Source organism: Tyto alba, unplaced genomic scaffold (genome assembly GCF_018691265.1).
Source record: "Tyto alba isolate M040663 unplaced genomic scaffold, T.alba_DEE_v4.0 Super-Scaffold_30, whole genome shotgun sequence".
Taxonomy (NCBI): Eukaryota; Metazoa; Chordata; class Aves; order Strigiformes; family Tytonidae; genus Tyto; species Tyto alba.
In genome coordinates this window covers 3,101,968-3,119,281 of record NW_024881305.1, presented here as the reverse complement: position 1 = coordinate 3,119,281, position 17,314 = coordinate 3,101,968, and the positions used below count along the sequence as shown (strand labels likewise).

The window sequence follows — 17,314 nt, the reverse complement described above, 5'->3', positions numbered from 1 at the left end:
TGATGTTGAGAACATAAACTGAAGCATCATAAACTAAACCAGCAGTGGTTTATGTGCTGTCACCAATCTAGAAATAAGATTCATGGCCCAGATCCAAATTTCCCAGTACTGTGCTTGCACTAAGGAGCCAGCAGGTATTGTCCCAGATCCTTCTCTTTCTCTTAATATTTGGAGCTCCATCCCTTTCAGAGATCTTGGTGGATGCTGCGATCCAGCGATCCCTCTGCTCCGAGGATGTATCCCAGCTGGGTCTGAGCAGCCTTGACTCCACCTACAGGGATGCAATACCAATTAGAAATACCAGGTATCCATTAACCAAAGACTTTTCTGGGGAAAATGCCTTGGATCACTTATGTCTTGCATCATCAGGATAAACAGGGAAGCAGGCAGGACCTAATTGCTTGGCAAAGCAGCACCTGCTATGTTGTCTCCCAGATGAACGTCTGCACACAGCATCTTCTTGGCTTGCCCACTGCCTGCAAGCTCCCTAATCACAGTGGTATTTTGAGCCTGCGTCGTGTTGGCTTTTAGAAAAGCTGCCTTTCTTTCTGTTGGCTTTGGCCTCTCTGTTGTTATCTGTGCTATTGTCACGTCAAACCTCAATTATTGTGAATCTGCAAAATGCTTGGAAGCTGCAGCAATTTCAGTGTGCGACCCCAGGCGCTCGCCGTGCCTCATTTTACTGGGCTGTGGGCTGGGAGAGCAGCAAGTGCTTAGAGATGCAGCAAATAAATGTGAAGCAGCATGTCAGATGTGGTGGGCTTCAGTTCACTGTGGCTGCTGGGGAGGGCTGTCTGAGGTGTTTTTTCACCATGTGTTTCCTAAACTTGAAATGAGAAGCCAGAGGAGTTGGGCCAGTGCGATTACCACTGCACCAAGAAGCCTGGCAAATGTAGAAGTGTCAACTAAGGGGCATTATTGTCATGTACAGGACGTGGTGTAAGTTGGGTGTTGAGATACTCAGACTAGTTAAAGCTGTTGTTTTCATTCAGTTGGTATTCAGCACTGTTGTGCAATTGCCTCTTGAGTCATTTGCTTTTGCTGACCTCCTCCATCCCCTCCAGACCATATACCACATCTCTTGAGAGATGATTTCACAAGTCAGCAATTAAAAAAAGAAAATCCTAAATCTTGATTAAATAGCTCAGCTTTCTTTTTCCTCTCAGCAACCCAAAAATAACTTGTTCTTGTTTACTAGAAAATCCATAAAACAGTTGGAAACAGCTAGCAGCATCTTGTGTTCAGCTAGAGTCACCTCATAACTGTCTGACACAAACTTTCAACCATGATCTTCAGGGTTGGGAGCTGGGCTTTGTGTGCAGGGGGGATCATTTTTTTCAGGCAATTGTACAGCTCATGCTTGATCTGACCTTTGCTGTATGTGGTTTGGGTATGAAATGGAAGCATCAGATGAGGAGGCATTCTATGCTTCCCCACCATCGTCCATTGACCTACTACAGCCTTATTTTTTCTCCCCTGCTTTTTAGAGGTAACCCATTAGGCTGTAATGAGGCTGTTCACCTTGTCCTTGGGGTTGTTTGTCAAAGGGGTTTTTAAACTGTAGAAGCAGCTTGTCCGGTTTTTTAATAATTTTAAATCAAATCTGCCCCGTGCCTCAGTTGTAGAAGCTTAGAAATAATGAAGTCTTAACCCTTGACACTTACTTGGAATTGCAGAAATTTAAAATACTGATAACCTTTAAACCCAACTTTGTAAGTAGCTTTCAAGAATAAAATGCTGCTGGAACTGCTATCTTGTCTGCCGAGCTCTAGCCCCAGGCGAGTTTGTACAATAGGTTATGAACCGCTTCATAATAAGGATTTATAATGGGAATCCTGATATATTCTTAATTATGCTTATGCTACAGGGTGTCATTATAATGCACTAATACCATACATATGGTAGATAGTGTGCCATTTGTTTCTGTGTGGTTTTATTTAATTATAGACTTTTATCTGAATAACTTTATTGCTCAGTGTTTCTGTTTGACGCGTGTGCAGGCGTGCTATAGCTTATCTTCCTTGTGACCAGGCTCCACGACTGGTGATTTTTAAGCTGCCCATTTGGGAAAGGGCCACAGAGGTAGCATAAGGCATTGACCCCACACAGGGTTTTCCTTTGCTACGTGCAGAGCTCAGAAAGAGATGGGAAATGGTGCATGGTACCAGAAATTGTATCATAAGGGAAGGTAAGCCCAGGAAGCACGAGACAGGAGAGATTTTGAGGAGAAACCCAGTTACTGTCCCCCAATGCTCTTGATGATGGCACAAGCTGGCAGTCCCCCCCGTCACAGAGGTGGGGGTACTCTTGTCACCTTTGGGTGAACTGCTGAACCATAGGAAGCACCTCAACTTAAAAAAACAAAAAAAAAAAAGTCATTTTCTGCTGGTTCGGTTCCAAGAGGCAACATGCTGTAGTTACACATGTGTGCGTGTAAGTATGTGCACATGCCCAGCCACACCTTCAGCTCTAAATCATCCCTGGGTGATAACACGTAGTTCCCTGTTCAAGCTGCCCAGATAGCAGGAGCTGATGCAGCAGTGAGGAGCCTATGAAAAAAAAGCAGAATAAAGCAATCTGTTACATCTCATTCTGCTCATACCTGATTTAACAAGTCTGAAGTTGTTATAGTGATTTAAGGGGAAAAGACTTCATTGGAGTTTTAATGCAGTGCCCCTGAGTTAACTCCAAAAACTGTTTTTCCATCATAAAAGCATCAAAGTAGCACTCACTTGTGTTTCAAGGCATATCTGCATTTTAATGGTAATATTTGGCTTCTCAGAAATAAGCTCCCTGTACAGGAGTGTGTGTTTGTGTGCGTGAGGGAGGTGTTGGAAAGGTTGGCTGACATAGCCCGGTGTCTTAGGGGCACTTCCAGCCTCCTCGTTAACACACGCAAATCTACCCTCCTGCTCGGCCGCCTTAATTTCAAAGCGAGGAAGCATGCATTTACTCTAAGCAGAGCTGATTTGGGGGGGTACAGAGCCTGGAGCTTGGCTGGGAATGCAGGGGGATATACCTGCAGAGCAGCAGTGAAGAGCAGTGTCCGAAGTGGCTTGATGCTCTGACCACCCGTTGTTCTCGGAGGGGATGGAGAGAGCAGAGGAAACCCTGCTTATAAACTGGCCGGGGCTAGGGTAGTTGTAGCTCCCGGCAGCATCTGGTCATCCAAACGCTGGCATGCACATGTAGATGTATTTTTTTTCTTCTCTCAGGACAACCTTGCTGTGTCCTTGGAATCACGGATGCTGCATGCCGAGACTGAGAACAAAACTTCTGCATTTATATCAATAGCAAATGTAAGGGCTTTTCAGCCATAGGTGAGGTTTTTCTAAGCCCCTTGCAGAAAGCTCTAGTAGCATAAAGATGCCCCCAAACCTGGGTGAGTGTCACACTAATGGAGTGTTGCTCAATTTTGTGCTTTCTGAATGAAGCTTCCTTTCCCTGCATGCAAATGAGTTGCTGCAGACAGCTCCTGTTGCATGAAGCTGTCTTTTATTTTGGTGATAAAAGACCCTGGGACTTGTTTAATCGTCTTCTGTCTCTCTCAATGGACTCCCTGGCTCCAAACTCCAGTGTTGGCTCTGGAGAGGAAAAACGGGAGAGATTATTAATATGGACACCACGACTTTGTCAGAGCAGGGGAGTGAAAATGAAGCGTGTCAGGGCTGGCTGCGGAGCGGGGAGGTCGGGGGAGAAGGGTCCCTCATGGCTTCAGTGCCCTGTACCTGGCACCTCTCTCTTCACAGAAGATGAGGAACCTGTCCATCTCTGGGTCTCCTGGTCGTGCAGGGTGGTATTAGAGGAAAAGGAGATATTTTGCATCCTGCTTGTGTAGAAAGCCAGTAGATGCTTCTGCCACAAGCGCTGTGAGGTGGGGAGTTACTTTGCAGAACTCTGGTGTTGAAATGTCCTCTGTCTTGCCAGCAGAACAAACCTCATCATCCAGCGTGTCCTCCAAGCTAGCTCGGCTTTTATTGGGCTACAAATAAATACCTTTTTCTCCACTAATCAGAACTCAGTTGCTTGGGATAGTTTGTTTTAAGATAAAGTTCTGTTTTGGAGTAAATTGCCAGTTGCTATGTTTTCATGGCTGCCTGCCTTCATGGAAGAGCTTACCACTTCCCCAGCCCCGGGATGACTCTCAGCCACACCCAGCTTCATTTTTCAGGGTATGTTTACTTTTTGGCAAAATGTAGGCAAATGTGAAGATAAATCAGTTTTCTTCCATACTGGTAACAGCTCTGCAACTCCTTCCCGTCACATTCTTTGTTTTGGGGTTTAATGAATGACACTCGCCCATCCCTGCAGCCTTTCTTTCTCCCAAAGTACTTCAGCTCTGCAATAATTTTTCTCCTTTTCTGGTATGATTTCAGGGTTCATTGCCCAAAATGAACCGACACCTTTATAGGTTAGGACTATAACCCTCTAGATTAGGACTAACAGATCTGATTGTATTCATTTAGGAGGCGAAAGCATTTTGCAGTTTTATTTCTGTGGGTGTAAAAAAAACCAAAGAAAACTCCACCCCAAACCTACCCCATAACCTGCTCAGAGATGGATACTTGGTGCTTCAGTGGAAAAAAACAGGTTAAGCCAAAACAAATCAGAGCTGAGTGTTCAGGCTACAACTGAGTCTGAACTTCAGCACTATATTTAAACATGGTATTTTTGTATTTTAATAATTAACCACTGGGAGAGAACAGCCTAAAAACTGTAGCATAGGCTATTTTCAAGGTATTTTCTCTTCAAGCCCTAGCTTAGTGCCGTAGAGTGCAGCTAAGGACCAGTTGTGGAGGACAGGGATGCTTTAAAGTGTTCATTCTCTCTTTAGGTTTGTGTCCTTGCCCTGTATTCTCATCTTTGCAACCTCTTAACAGTTAAATGAAGATGATCGGTAATAAACTGGTGTTTGAGCTGGTGTGTGACATGGAAGAGTGTTTTCTTTTTGTGGAGAGCACGGGCATGAAGCAGGATTTCCCTTTGCATTAATTGTAATACTGTTTAGACTGTAAAAAACCATGACTGCCTCTGGATCAAACCGATGTTTGGCAAAGGATGGGTTGTGAAAGGTAATCCTTGGACATATGATTATTTAATTTTCATTCCGTTTTATATAGCACAAGACAATTCCCTGCTTTTGAGGAAAAATTCATGGATGTTTTAATGCTGAAGAAGCACCTGCAAGTCCTCACTGCTGTGTTTAATTGCAGAGCTGTCAGTGCTGGGGTCTGAACCTGAAAACCATCAAGTCCCTCTCCTGTTCGGGGAGGGCAGTGCGGTGGAAACAAGTGAACCTGGCCTGGTACTCAGAGTTAATTTGCAGTTTGAATCTAGTTGTAGAAAAGGGATGCAGGGAAGAAAGCAAATTTTTCATGGTGTCAGACCTGCCCTGGGCAGGGGAACTCATCCAGTCTGTTGAGAGCAGAGCGGGTTGTGATCTGAATTCACATTGTCCTCTTGTCTGCAGCTTTTGAGCGCCTGTTACCTCTGCGTGGGGGGAGAAGCTGTTTTTTGAAAACTCTTATCTATGTTTAGAGGTAGTGAAAAGATGGGGAGAGTCTTTTTATCCTGTACTGTCCACTCCAGGGCCATAGTACTGCAGTAGGCATTGCTTCTTCCCAGAAGCAGCACAGCAGAGGAGCTGATCTTTTCTAAAATCAAGTTAAAACTTTCTCTTGTCCTTCATCCCACATCGTGAAAGAGCAAAACTGCAAGTGGGTAAGAGTGGAAGAGGGCATCCAAGCATGGGGCGTGGTGGGGGAGGGCAAAATCCTGGCTCCACTGATGCAAAAATGCCAGGAAATAAATGGGATTTTTTGGTAACAAGCATCTGATGGGAGGGAGCTTACCTGGCTCTTGCCAAATAGCGTTCAGAGTTGTATCTCTGACAGAAGAGGGGCTGCAAATGCGGGGTTTGAATCTGCCATGGAAACATGCTCTTGTGCTCTTTGCCTTCCCCAGCAGCGCCGGCAGCGGTCCCCGCACGTCTTCAGAGCTGGGTCCCAGCACAGCGTAAGAGATCTGCAAAGCGCTTTGCCTCTGTTGCTGGGAGACAGTCGGAGGGAGCTGGGGCTGCTTGAACAACCACGCTTTTCTCCTCACCTCCTCTCTTCCCTCCCTCCCCACCTATTTTTTTTTTTTTTTTTTTTTCCCTCTTGGTGACTGGTTATAGGAAAAGCTTGGCTGGAACCAAGTGATTCTTGCTCCAAATGATCCCATGAGACTAAAGAACCCCACAGCCTTCCAGATCCCGCTGAAGTAAACATCTTTCAGACAAAGATCCCAGACAGTAGGTACAAGAGCGGCTCCAGCTTAGAAACATACCTTGTAATGAAGCTAATCGACGTAAATCTTCAAAGCTTAATGCCCTTAAACTTCTGGAGCTTGAACTGAATTGACCTCAAGACCCAAATTCTGCAGCGAGCCCTCGGGGCTGTGGCAGTGTCCCAGCAATCCTGCCGCAGCTCGGGTTCGGTGAATCAGACAGTCCGTACCAAAGCCCTTGGTCTTATTTGGAAATGAGGCTTGTTTTGCCCCATCCCTGTATTTCCCTCCAGTCTTGCATGGCCTTTATGTACTGATGACACATAAGGGCACCACAAAATTTCAAGACTTTGCTGGGGAGCGTTTGCTGCTTCGGGGGGGGCAAAAGCAGATAAGGCAGGTGGTTCTTGCCAAAATGGTGACTGGAAAAAACATGCATCGTGAGACCTAGGTTACCTCTGGGCTTTAGTCAGTAACCTCTGCTGAGAAACATGAGGCAATTAATACTTCTCAGTTATTTCAGATTGTCTGCAGACTTGAGCAGAAGCTGCTTCTGCGTCCTTCAGGCTCCCTCACAGCTCATGAGAAATGGAAAAGTTCTTTAAAACTGAGCCCGTGGAGAGGAGTGGGGCTGGTGGAGTGAAGGTGACTGCCACAAACGCCTCGGAAGGAGTTAAAAGGCAAAATTGGGGTAGAAGTAAAAGTCAGTATCACAAGGCAGACTTGAAATTCATTTTTTTCCTCTTAACTGGTTCCAGTTTAGCTGATCCCACACTTCTGTTGCTGATACTGCAGAGTTACTGATTTACACACGAGCCTTAGGTTAGCTGAGAAAAAAAAAAACTTTTTCTTGCAGTTCTCAAAGCTATATTTCTGGGGCTTCCTTATTCAGCTGCAGTGAGTCTAAATAGCAAGATCAGATGACACGATGACTAGCCATGTAATTTTTATCTGAATCAACGGCTAGTGATGTGAGCAGTTGAAAAGTGGAGCACCCTGTCTGTGTTTGATTTTTGTCATTGAAGGGCTGCCTTTGTCCACTTGGAATCAGGATATTTTTGCCTTTTATGTGGCCTCATCCTTTTTTAGTCCATCTTTTTAAACTTGAGTTAAAACACAAAATCCCATTTCTTGTACAGCTAGCTTGCAGTTTTTGATTAAAGTTCTGAATGACTTGTCTTCTGTAAGTAAAAGCTTTCATGTCCCAGGCTCTGATATCAATTTTCCTTTGTTGTTTTTACCCTCCTACGAAACAAGGGATCTGATCACTCATCCTGTCACCCTGTTAGTGACTGTTAACCCTTGTGTCAGCGTCTGGTGGTGTCTGGCTTTTGTCCCAGACCTGCACGGCTCCGGGGTCAGGGATCTCCCAGCACTTTTAGCGAAGGTCCCGTTCCAGTTCTGGTCGTGGCCAGGGGCAGAAGAGGGATAAATGCTTTTGCCTTATGTGCTGCAGGGCAGCGTGCCGATGGCAGGACCTGTGCGTCCAGTGACTTCAAAACCCTTCCTTGGACTGAAAGCTCTTTTTAGAACACACTTCACTTTTCTTCCTTACATGGTTGAATTCTGAGTAATTATTTTTTTTTTTCAGGCTGGTCTTCAAAGTTCCCAGTAAGCTAGCATTAACCATATTTCAAGCCCTGTAGAAGTACTCATCCTCGTGGTTTTCTAGGGGTGGAGGATCCACATCCTTTAATGACTCTTCTGTAGATTGCATGAATGCCTTCTCCCTGGTGAGATTTTATGCTGCAAGTGCACTGCCTGTCTGTTCCCCACACAAACAGGAAGGACTTTATTGGAGATCTGACTTGGCAGGAGCCTTTTAAGACTGTCTATTTTTTTTTGTTTGTTTCACCAAAAAACCTCCTCCCTAGTGGAGTTCAGCTTCAAGCTGCCGTTGACATTGAATGGAAGGCAAACTCCCAGCGCCTCGCAGCGTTTCCAGGAGCCCCGCTCCCCAGCCGGGCGGTTTTGGGAGGTCGTGCAGCTGCACCGAGCAAGGCATCGTGCTGGGATGCAGGCAGTGCAGAGGATGGGGGATGAGGTCCAGGAGAACTTGGACTCCTTCCACAAATCTATCCTTAAAAGACCAGAGGGGGGAAAAAAAAAAAAAGTTGTGTGAGAGTTGAAGTTTATTTCCCCCCCCTACTTTCCGTTGCCAGTCAATGCGTCAGCTTTGCATTCAACAGCAACTGCAGGAATATTTTCTTGGGAGATTTTTCTCTTCGAGAACCTCCCACTGGGGGCTCTTTTTTGAATTTTTTTTTTTTTTTTTTTTTAAATTTTCTCTTCGGTTATAGATTGAAGACTGGGGTAAGCAACCAGACCTGAGCCTCTTAAGTGTCTCATTGCTCTTGGGAAGGTGTGGGCTTTAGAGCTTTAGAGTATTGAAAATTCTGAATTGACTAACTGAGGTGCAATTTATCAGGTCTTTGATCTTACAAGAATTAACCTAGTCACTGTCAGTTTTCCCTCTGCAACATTCCTTTAGAAAGCTTCAATTTACAAATTCTGCTCAGAAATTGTTTTTGAAAAGTTTCTATTCTCATTTAGAAAGCATCCTGTAGGTTGTATGGAAATTGCCATTTGCATTAACTTTTTTTTTTTTTTTGGTGGTAAATGCAGTCATTTATATGCAACTCTTAAGTGGACTTGAAAAGGCACCATCTCAGACGCTAGTTTCTACCTTTTTTCTTAATTGCATGAGGTTTGCCTTGAGCGGTTGACTGAATTGCTTAAATCAGGGAATGGAATTGTCTTTAGCTCCCTCTCCTGGGTAGTGAAGGCATTTGCCCCTGCGATGTTGCTGCTTTTGCAAACTTGATCTGTTGTCAAACTCTTTCTAAGCATCTCTGCTCTCAGTGGCAGTGGTGAGGAGCACAGCGTACATGCACACAGGATTTGGGAAATGTGGTGGTTTAAAAAAAACAAACCAAACCAAACCAAAAATACCCAACAAAACCCAGACTGAGGTGAAGCCGAGTTCACTTGCTACGTGCTGTGAAAGAGTTAGTGACCTGCATTTCTCAGGCTTTGCTGCTGGTGAAGGTGGGGCTGCATGTTTGTACAGGGTGAGCTGAGGAGTTTGGGCTTCCTTTCCTTCTCCTGAATTTTGTGCTCCAGAGGGATGGTTTTGTTGGAGCTGTTTATTTTCAGGCACTGGCAAGTTGTGGAAGGGAAGACTCTGCGGGGTCCCAACCTCTTCACATCCCTTCTAAATCATCCACCCTTACAAAGACTTTTCCAGGCAAGGTGTTAAGGGTACCTTCTCTGGGTCAGAGGTATCTTAACGTCCTTTCCTGAATTTCTTCAACAGTCGTGTGGCAGGTGAAATCCCGGGGCTGCCTTTAACTTTTTCTCAGGCTTTATGAATAATACAGCACGTGCTTTTTTTTTTTTATTTATTTTCAGATTGAGAAAATCATGAGTTCCATCGGCGAAGGCATTGACTTTTCTCAGGAGCAGCAGAGGATCTCAGGTAGCGTACCCAGCTTGTGTGTGTCTGTCTTGATTGTGCTCTGTGCAAAAACAAGGTGCTGACTTCTGCGTGTGGAACTTTTTAACCTGCTTTGGCTCCCAGAAGGGTGAGGAAGGCTCTGGCACAGCAGGAGCAGACCTCGGCTTCCCAGCGTAATGCTCAATACTGAAACCTGCAATTTTAATTCAATACTCCTCTTGGTAGATTCATTTAATTTTATACAATGCAGCTGTTCTTCCCTCCCAGCAGGCTTTTGGGGGAAATGGGCTGGGTGAAGAGCATTGCAGCTGGTACCCCTGACCTGCTGGGAAAGGGGGGGACCCTGATGATCCCAGTGACAGCAGTGTGTATGTGTGTGTGTTTAGGGGGTCTGGTTTCTTCTTGAAACCGCCTATTTATAAATCTGGGGGCTTAGTATTACTGTTTAGGATATGATAAGCTTTGTGGTGATGTTTTACACCTTCGAGTAACTGTAAACAAAGGCTTATTGCTGAGAATTGTGGAGTTTTTATTGGTCCCTTTTGGTACCTGAAGTGACTGCCTATAGTCCTTTCCTTTAGGTGGAGATGAGAGTTGCTGGCTTGTGGGGGGGGTCTGGGATGCTTCTTGTGCTCTTCTGCAGGCTTGCGGCAGTAAAACCAGCTCCAGTGTGACTGGCTCACTGCCCCTGCTCCCACAGTCCAACAGCCTCTCTTCTGATACTTAAAACTTCACAACTAGTCTTCACTCAGTGTGTAGGAGGAAGATCAGGTTTTCTGCACATACGAAAAAAATCTAATTTGCAGCTGAAGATAGTGTAAAGGCTAGCCAGTTATCCTAGGGATAGAAATTCTACTGATTTCCTGGCTCCTACTATTACTGTTGTTCTCAACATAGCCTCTGAGAAAGTCAAGCTGATTGCTTACAGTTCTCTTCTGCCTTTCAGAATACGTTTGTCTCAAGTTTCTGGTGGATAGCAACAAAATTTTCTTTAAGCAGTCAGTCTGAAACAGAGCCCTTGCATATTTGTCTTTTGGCTGGTCTCACAGTCCTCATAACAGTCTTGCTTTTGTTTCAAATACATAGCGCAGTAGCAAGATGCTCTTCTTTCTGGCTTTTTGTCATTATGTAAGTGTGGGTCTCTCCCTTTGGAAATGAGCAGAACCTCTCTATAGCCTTCCACATTCTAGTGTTTTGTTCTTTAAGGCTCACAAAATCTTTTCAGCCCTGGGAGGAAGGGATGGGAATTTTATATTTAGAATTGTACATTAGAGTGACTATAGCTGAGATATCAAATATCCATGTTATCTCCACGGGAGTTCACCCATCCTGGCTGCACGTTCACTGCTGGGCATGTTTGGAAACAAAGCTCCTCTGCGGGCCAGGATGGTTTTCTTCCGCGTGAGCCGGCAGGCGAGGGGAGGCGCGGGCTCCGAGGGGCTGTCTGGCCGCCGGCGGGGCTCGGCGTACCTGGGCTTGTGTGAGAAGGTGTCCCTTGGAGGCTGGTTCTATTTCACAGATTAAGGAACATTTCCTGGGGACCAGGATTGCTTGAGCAAAGCCTGTGTGGGGCAAAGGGTCCTGCTCAGGCAGTTTGTCTTAGCTGGAGCCCACCGAGGGCCAGGTTTTAGTGTGTTTGCAATGGAATAAGGCATAAAGAGCAGCTTCTGCCACCCAGGCTCTAAAACAATCTGTCCAGAGTAGCTGGAGTGTTGCAGCAATTTTCCAGCAGAACTACTGGTTTTCTGAAGCTCGTAAAATGTTTTTGCCGGAACACTTTAACATTTCTTCTCCAACTTTCCACCTGTAAAACTCTAGATGCCCTGTTGTTGCTTCAAGTCAGATTAATCTCATGACAATTTCTTTTTCTATATATTTCACCTACATACTTCTGTGACCTTGAAGTATGTAGTTTTATTAATTTCGTGATAAAACTTTATAGTGAGATGATTTAGTTGTGCATTTTGCCTTTGCTTTTTCTAATTTCCATAAAACAAGGTGAAGAAGGAATCATAGTGTCATTTAGTGCATTGATTTTCCTCAAACAGAGCAACATCCTCCTCCAGCCATGTTTGCAACTATTATAACTCTTATCTCCGCAATGCAGCATCAGAGCGACAGGAGATGATCCTGGGTTAAAACACTCTCATTTCCATAAATGCTGTAAGTACAGGCGACTGGGGTGTGGGGAATAGCAAACCCTGTACCGAGATTGTGTTCAGGATCTGGACTGGAGCAGCAGAGAACACCAGGTCTCAGTTAAAAATCTTCCTCCGTTGCTCCTGCACTGTCCTCATTTCATGCCTTGGCTCTGCACATCAAACATGATCATTTTGCCATTTTACCAGCTTTTTTCCTATACTTCTTTTGCCTTCTTTTGAGGAAAGTAAAGGTGAAGGGGAGGTGGAACTAACAGAGGAAGAATGCTTTGATATCAGTGCAAATGTCCCTAGACGTGTCTCCGTACAGTTCTCAGAGCAGAGAAATATCCTACCCTGTTCCCACCTGACTGTCTCAACGCTTCTGCATTTCCAAGCTGCTTGGGAGGTTTATTTTATTTCTTCTCTTCCGGGATGCAGCTTCCCTCTGGAAACCAGCAGTTTGTTAAGGAATCTGTCCTCTGCGCTGCTGCAGGCAGAGCCGTGGGTCCTCGGGTGTGTTGTATCCTGCATGGTGTCAAGTCCATGGCCTTCAAGGGAGGAGATAATTGCTTGGTTTTAATGGTGCCTTTTGAGACGGAGCTGTCTGTAGTAAGACAGAATGTACAGAGCTTGATTAAATGGATGCCGGTGAACTGTGCTGTCTGGGCCCGAAGGTGCCTAAATATCATGTACTGCTCAAAGGTTTTAGAAAATCTTGAAAATGCTGTTGTAGGAAATGCTGTCTGATGAGGGGAGCAGTGCAGCTGTGGCAGTGCTGTGCTCTGGGATACTTCCTGGCTGACCAAGTGCCACCATCCCAATAGCCAGGAACAGTCCTGCCTGTCTGGGGACACGGCCTCCTCCCAATGTCTCTTGGGTTTCTGGGGGCAAGGATTGTCCTCCCCGGCCACTTCTGTTAGGCTGTGCTGAGAGCAGGACTGGGGCGGTGGCAGTTGCACGGGTGTCGTGGTGGCCGTGCCCTTTGGATGTAGTTAATCTGCCACGAGCCTCAATTTGGATGATGCTCAGCTTTTTCTGAGTATTCCTGTAGGTATTGATATCCACTAAACAAGGCTGCTTGCAGGAGAGGTGCTTCCCCCCTGTACTTTAAGGATGAATTCCCTTCTCTGCCTTTAAATCAGGAGCAAAGACAAAAGCAGAACTCGAGAGCTTGTTTGCCTTTACTGCAGTGTGATGGAGGATGCTGGAGAGCTGCAAAGGGTTCTGTCCTTTTAAATCCTTCACCTCCAGCCTGCTGCATCTGAACTGCTCCGGGTGGGCAGCGTCTCCTCTTGATGAGATGCTAATATGTGTCCGCACACACAGCTCACGCTCGCCATAATAAAGCTTATCTCATATCCATTTGTCACTTGAGTTTTTGCTTTGGTGGGGAGGAATCCACTGTGCATTCCCAGTGGGAGTTTAACCTATGCCTGCCCTAGATACAACATACTGATTAAGGCTTATATTTTCTAGGGTCAGATGGCTTTGCAGGGGGATGCAAAATGGTGTGTGGTTTTTGTTCTAATCCAACGGCAACTGTTTAGCATCCTGCTTTATGACAAGCCCTCTGCTCCCCGAGCCAGGCCGTAGCTGTAGCAGCATGTGTGATGGATCAATATCCTTAGTGAAGAGGGCTAACATGGAGGGGAGAGGAGGAGCCAGCACTTCAGCAAAAGCTGCCGTTGTGCAGGGAGTTTTCAGCAAAATGGTCACCCATCTCTGGAAGCAGGCGGACCCAGGAGCTGCCTTGTCCTTAAGCCGGGTGTTTTCCTGCAGGCTGTGCTGTGTTACGCTTGGTTTGGGATCTCTCATATGCAGATCAGCTGCTATACATATCCCGTTTCTCCTTCCTTTCCCAGGAGTGCAGCTAGCCAGAGAGCAGGCAGTGCTTTGCCAGCCCCTTGCTGTGAGGATGAAGGGTGTCCCAGGGTGTGTGCGCCCTGACGTTTTTGTTTTCTAGCAGTGTTTAGCTTCTGCTCCTCAGGGCTTCGTTAGGGCTGTTTTAATGCTTCAGATCACAAACATGCAGGGAGCTGTAGGGAACTTTCCAAATGCTCTCACATCCTCAAAAATGGGTGGACTTGGAGGGTGTGGGGACTCCGGACTAGTTTGGCGTCTGGAATCACTAGTTTGCCTGTAAAGGTAAAATGCTTTGCCTGGCAGTTACTGTGGAGATAAGTATGTTCGGAGTCTGTTTGTACAGTCAGTTATCGCATACAACTGCAGTGTCTAGGGAAAGCAGGGACACTTGGTTTCAGGTCTCTGCCATGCCCCAGACCTCCCATACAAATTTGAGCAAATAGCTGTTTTTTGTACCATAAAGCTTTTTTCCATATGTCCTGGTTTGAACCCGGAGGACAACTGAGAGCCACTCAGCCATTCCCTCACCCCTTCCCCCCTCATGAATGGGAAGGAGAAAATAAAGTAAAACCCTCAGGAATCGGGATAAGGACAGGGAGGGGTGGCTCATCCATTAGTGGGCAAAAGACAGACTTGTTAGTGGAAGAAAAAAAGAACAGCACTTTCATTCAAATGCTTACAAAATCAACACTTTAGCAGACAAGGCGGGACAGTGAGAAATGCCACCACGTTCCAAAAACCATCTCCCCCCACCCCGCCTTCCTCTGCGGCTCCACTCTGCTCCCTCCTGATCTCTCTCCCTCCTCCCCCAGCGCCGCAGGGGATGGGGGTTGCAGTCAGCTCGCCGCTCCTTCCTCCTCAGGATGGAGGGTGAACGCCGCACATCCCTCCCCTCTCACTGCAGACAGTCCTCAGCAAATTTTTACCTGTGTCAGTCCTCCCCACGCTGCCCCGGCGATGTTCTCCCCGCTTGTTGCAACCCTCCCAGTGCTGAACCACAACAGTGGGGCTGCTTCTTCCCTCAGAGTCCAGGCCTTCTTTAAGCACAGACGCCGGTCCTGGTGTGGGCTTTTCCTAGGCCTCAGGTCGGCCTCTGCTCCACCAGTGACCTCCATGGGTGGCAGGGGGGGTTACCCTGCCACCTCACCACGGGATAGAGGGGGGCTCTGCTCCAGCATATCCCCCCCCTTCCTTCTCATTCCTTCCACTGGCCTTGCTGTTCACACAGGTGTCCTCCTCTCACCTTCTCCTCGCAAGTCGCAACCCCCCTCCCACGTTCTCCTTCATAAATACATTATTAGAGGCGCATCCACCATCACTAATTGGCTTGGCCTTGGCTAGAGGTGGGTCCAGCTTGGGGCTGGGGGAGCTTTGTGAAGCTTCTCACAGGGATCACTGCCCCATCTTCTGCTACCAAAAACCCCACATGCAAACCCAGCGCACCATAAAACAGGGGAACAAAACTTCTGGGATTCGCCATGTTGTTAGGGATGAGCACATTAAACTTCTGAAGCCCCTGGATGATAATTAGATGTATCCTGGCATCTTTCTAGAATTTGGAGCTAGAATCAATTTCTTGGCCAACAGGTTTAACCCTTTGATTTCCTGGTAGAGCTTGTACTAAAACCTTCCAAATGTATTTCCCGAGGATGGTGTAGATGGGAGGAAGGGAGAATTCTGTCGCTGATCTGTGTTGATAAGTACTTTTCGGAGGTTGGGGAAACAAGGAACACCACCTCCTTTTTAAAGGATACTGGATTCCTCCTAATCTTTGCCTTAAAGGGTTTTTTGGCCTGGGAACAGACATTTGTGTTCAGTCTGTGTCTCTCTGCATGTGTGTTTTGCAGTCACACATTTATTTAGCTTCAGCCACCCACTTCTGATCATCTTTTCCTTCCGGATGTGACTCCGAGGAGTAGGGGAGTACAGGTCTTGCAGCAGAATCTCAACCCCACTGCACTGCAGCGTCTCATCTCACGCTGGCTTTGAACAAGAAACCTGTGTCTTATTACTGGTCACAGTGATCTGTGAGGCAACGTTTCTCTCCCCAAAACCAGAGATGAGTGGTCTCTGCTCAATAAATCATCTTGTTGCAGGCAGGAGGCATGCTGCACTGGACAGGGAATGCATTTGGGGCTTGGTGTGTTAACTCTGCAGTTGACTTGAGATACGAGGAATGTGCTCGGTGTTTTACTTGACAAAAGAGGGAGACATTTGTTAGCAATCTGCATTTGGCTAATTGATCTTAGTTCCAGTAAAGTTGGATGCTGGCTGTATTTCTTTTATCTGATAGCATTAATGACTACATTCTCCTCGCCCATCCATCTTGCCTAATGCACTGCCTGAGCTTATAGCCCCCTCGGTGCATTTAAGGACTTTCAGCTGATGATCATCCCCAGTTGTGGCAATAACTGCCTGACTGGGTTCTTTTGCATGTTCACTTTGTGTGTGAACAGAGGTTTCATCAACACGTACACTCGTGTATTCAGGCCACACCAGATCACGTTAAACTATTATTGGTTTCCATGAGCAAACAGGGTGGTGGTTTTTGTCTGGCATGGCCCACACACTTATTTCGTCCTCCAAACAGACTCAAACTTTGCACTAGAGGTCATTATTAAAACAATAACTTGGACCTTTCTGAGCCCTGGTAGCCCTCTCCCTTTCCTGTTTTCTTTGAAGCAGGCTGTTCCTTAAAAAATGTCTTACAAGGGGAACTGAATTGCTTGGCTTGCTTTCTTTGCAACTTTTAAATACTCTAATTATTTTTAACTACACTCTATTGACTGTTTCCCCCTCTGCTATCTGCAGACCTTTTAAAGGTAGGATTCCTAAAATGTGGAGCATAAGGAGAAGGTTGGAGCTGAGAATTAGGAGTTTGTTTCAATCAGAAGTTGTGATTGGGCTCTTGCTGGGGGGCACAGTGACAGATTCATTTGTTCTTGTCATCCTTGTAACGTGCAAATATCGCGTGTATTTTGGGCTTCTTTACTTTCAGCCTAGGATGTTTTGGGCATCTGCTCTCTTCTTTTTCAAGTAAATCCCTCTATTCCCCTCCCTCCAGGTACCAGCCCCCTCCCCTTCATTTTGTCTTATTTTGAAGTGGTTTTAAAAACAGGAAACCTGCACTTGGTGTCACTGTAGGTTTCTGCTTTAAAAGCAGAAATACGTTTACGAGTGTACAAAGTACACTCTACGTTTAGTAGAGTAAATAATTTTTTTAAATGAAATTCAGGAGCTCGAAGGAAGGAACTGCTGTGGTTTCATTCCCCCCTGCCAATACCCTGACTGCTTCCAGAAACGCTGTAGTAGGCAGCAAGCAGTTTCCTCACCTCTCTCTCGGTAAATTAAATATGAGCCAGCCACAAATCACTTGGAACTGTCAAAGCAGACCTGTAACGTCATTTTTTGAAAACCCAAGCCATGTAGTCCATCACCGAGTAAATATTGAGAAGTCAGTAATTTCCACTCGAGAGTTACAAGGCTGCTGTCTCCCTCCCCTCTCCTGCCGCTTCTGCTGCGAAGGTTGCTCACTGCTCGTGCAGTGGATGGAAAAGCTGGGAGGGGTAGGAGGATGAAGAGAAGG

The 17,314-nt window shown here is 46.1% G+C and overlaps 1 protein-coding gene across 5 annotated transcripts in view; it reads left to right on the top strand.

The window, feature by feature from the left end:
• Positions 1-17,314, top strand: part of ANKS1A (ankyrin repeat and sterile alpha motif domain containing 1A) — a 109,919-nt gene that overhangs the window by 61,138 nt on the left and 31,467 nt on the right. For 4 of the 5 annotated variants that reach the window (XM_042799964.1, XM_042799961.1, XM_042799965.1 and 1 more), the window contains one exon: positions 9,679-9,745. In XM_042799964.1, coding sequence (XP_042655898.1) covers positions 9,679-9,745 — 67 coding nt within the window. Of the gene's footprint in view, positions 1-5,964; positions 6,016-9,678; positions 9,746-17,314 lie in introns of all 5 variants that reach the window. The other variant, XM_042799960.1, reaches the window with a different exon arrangement.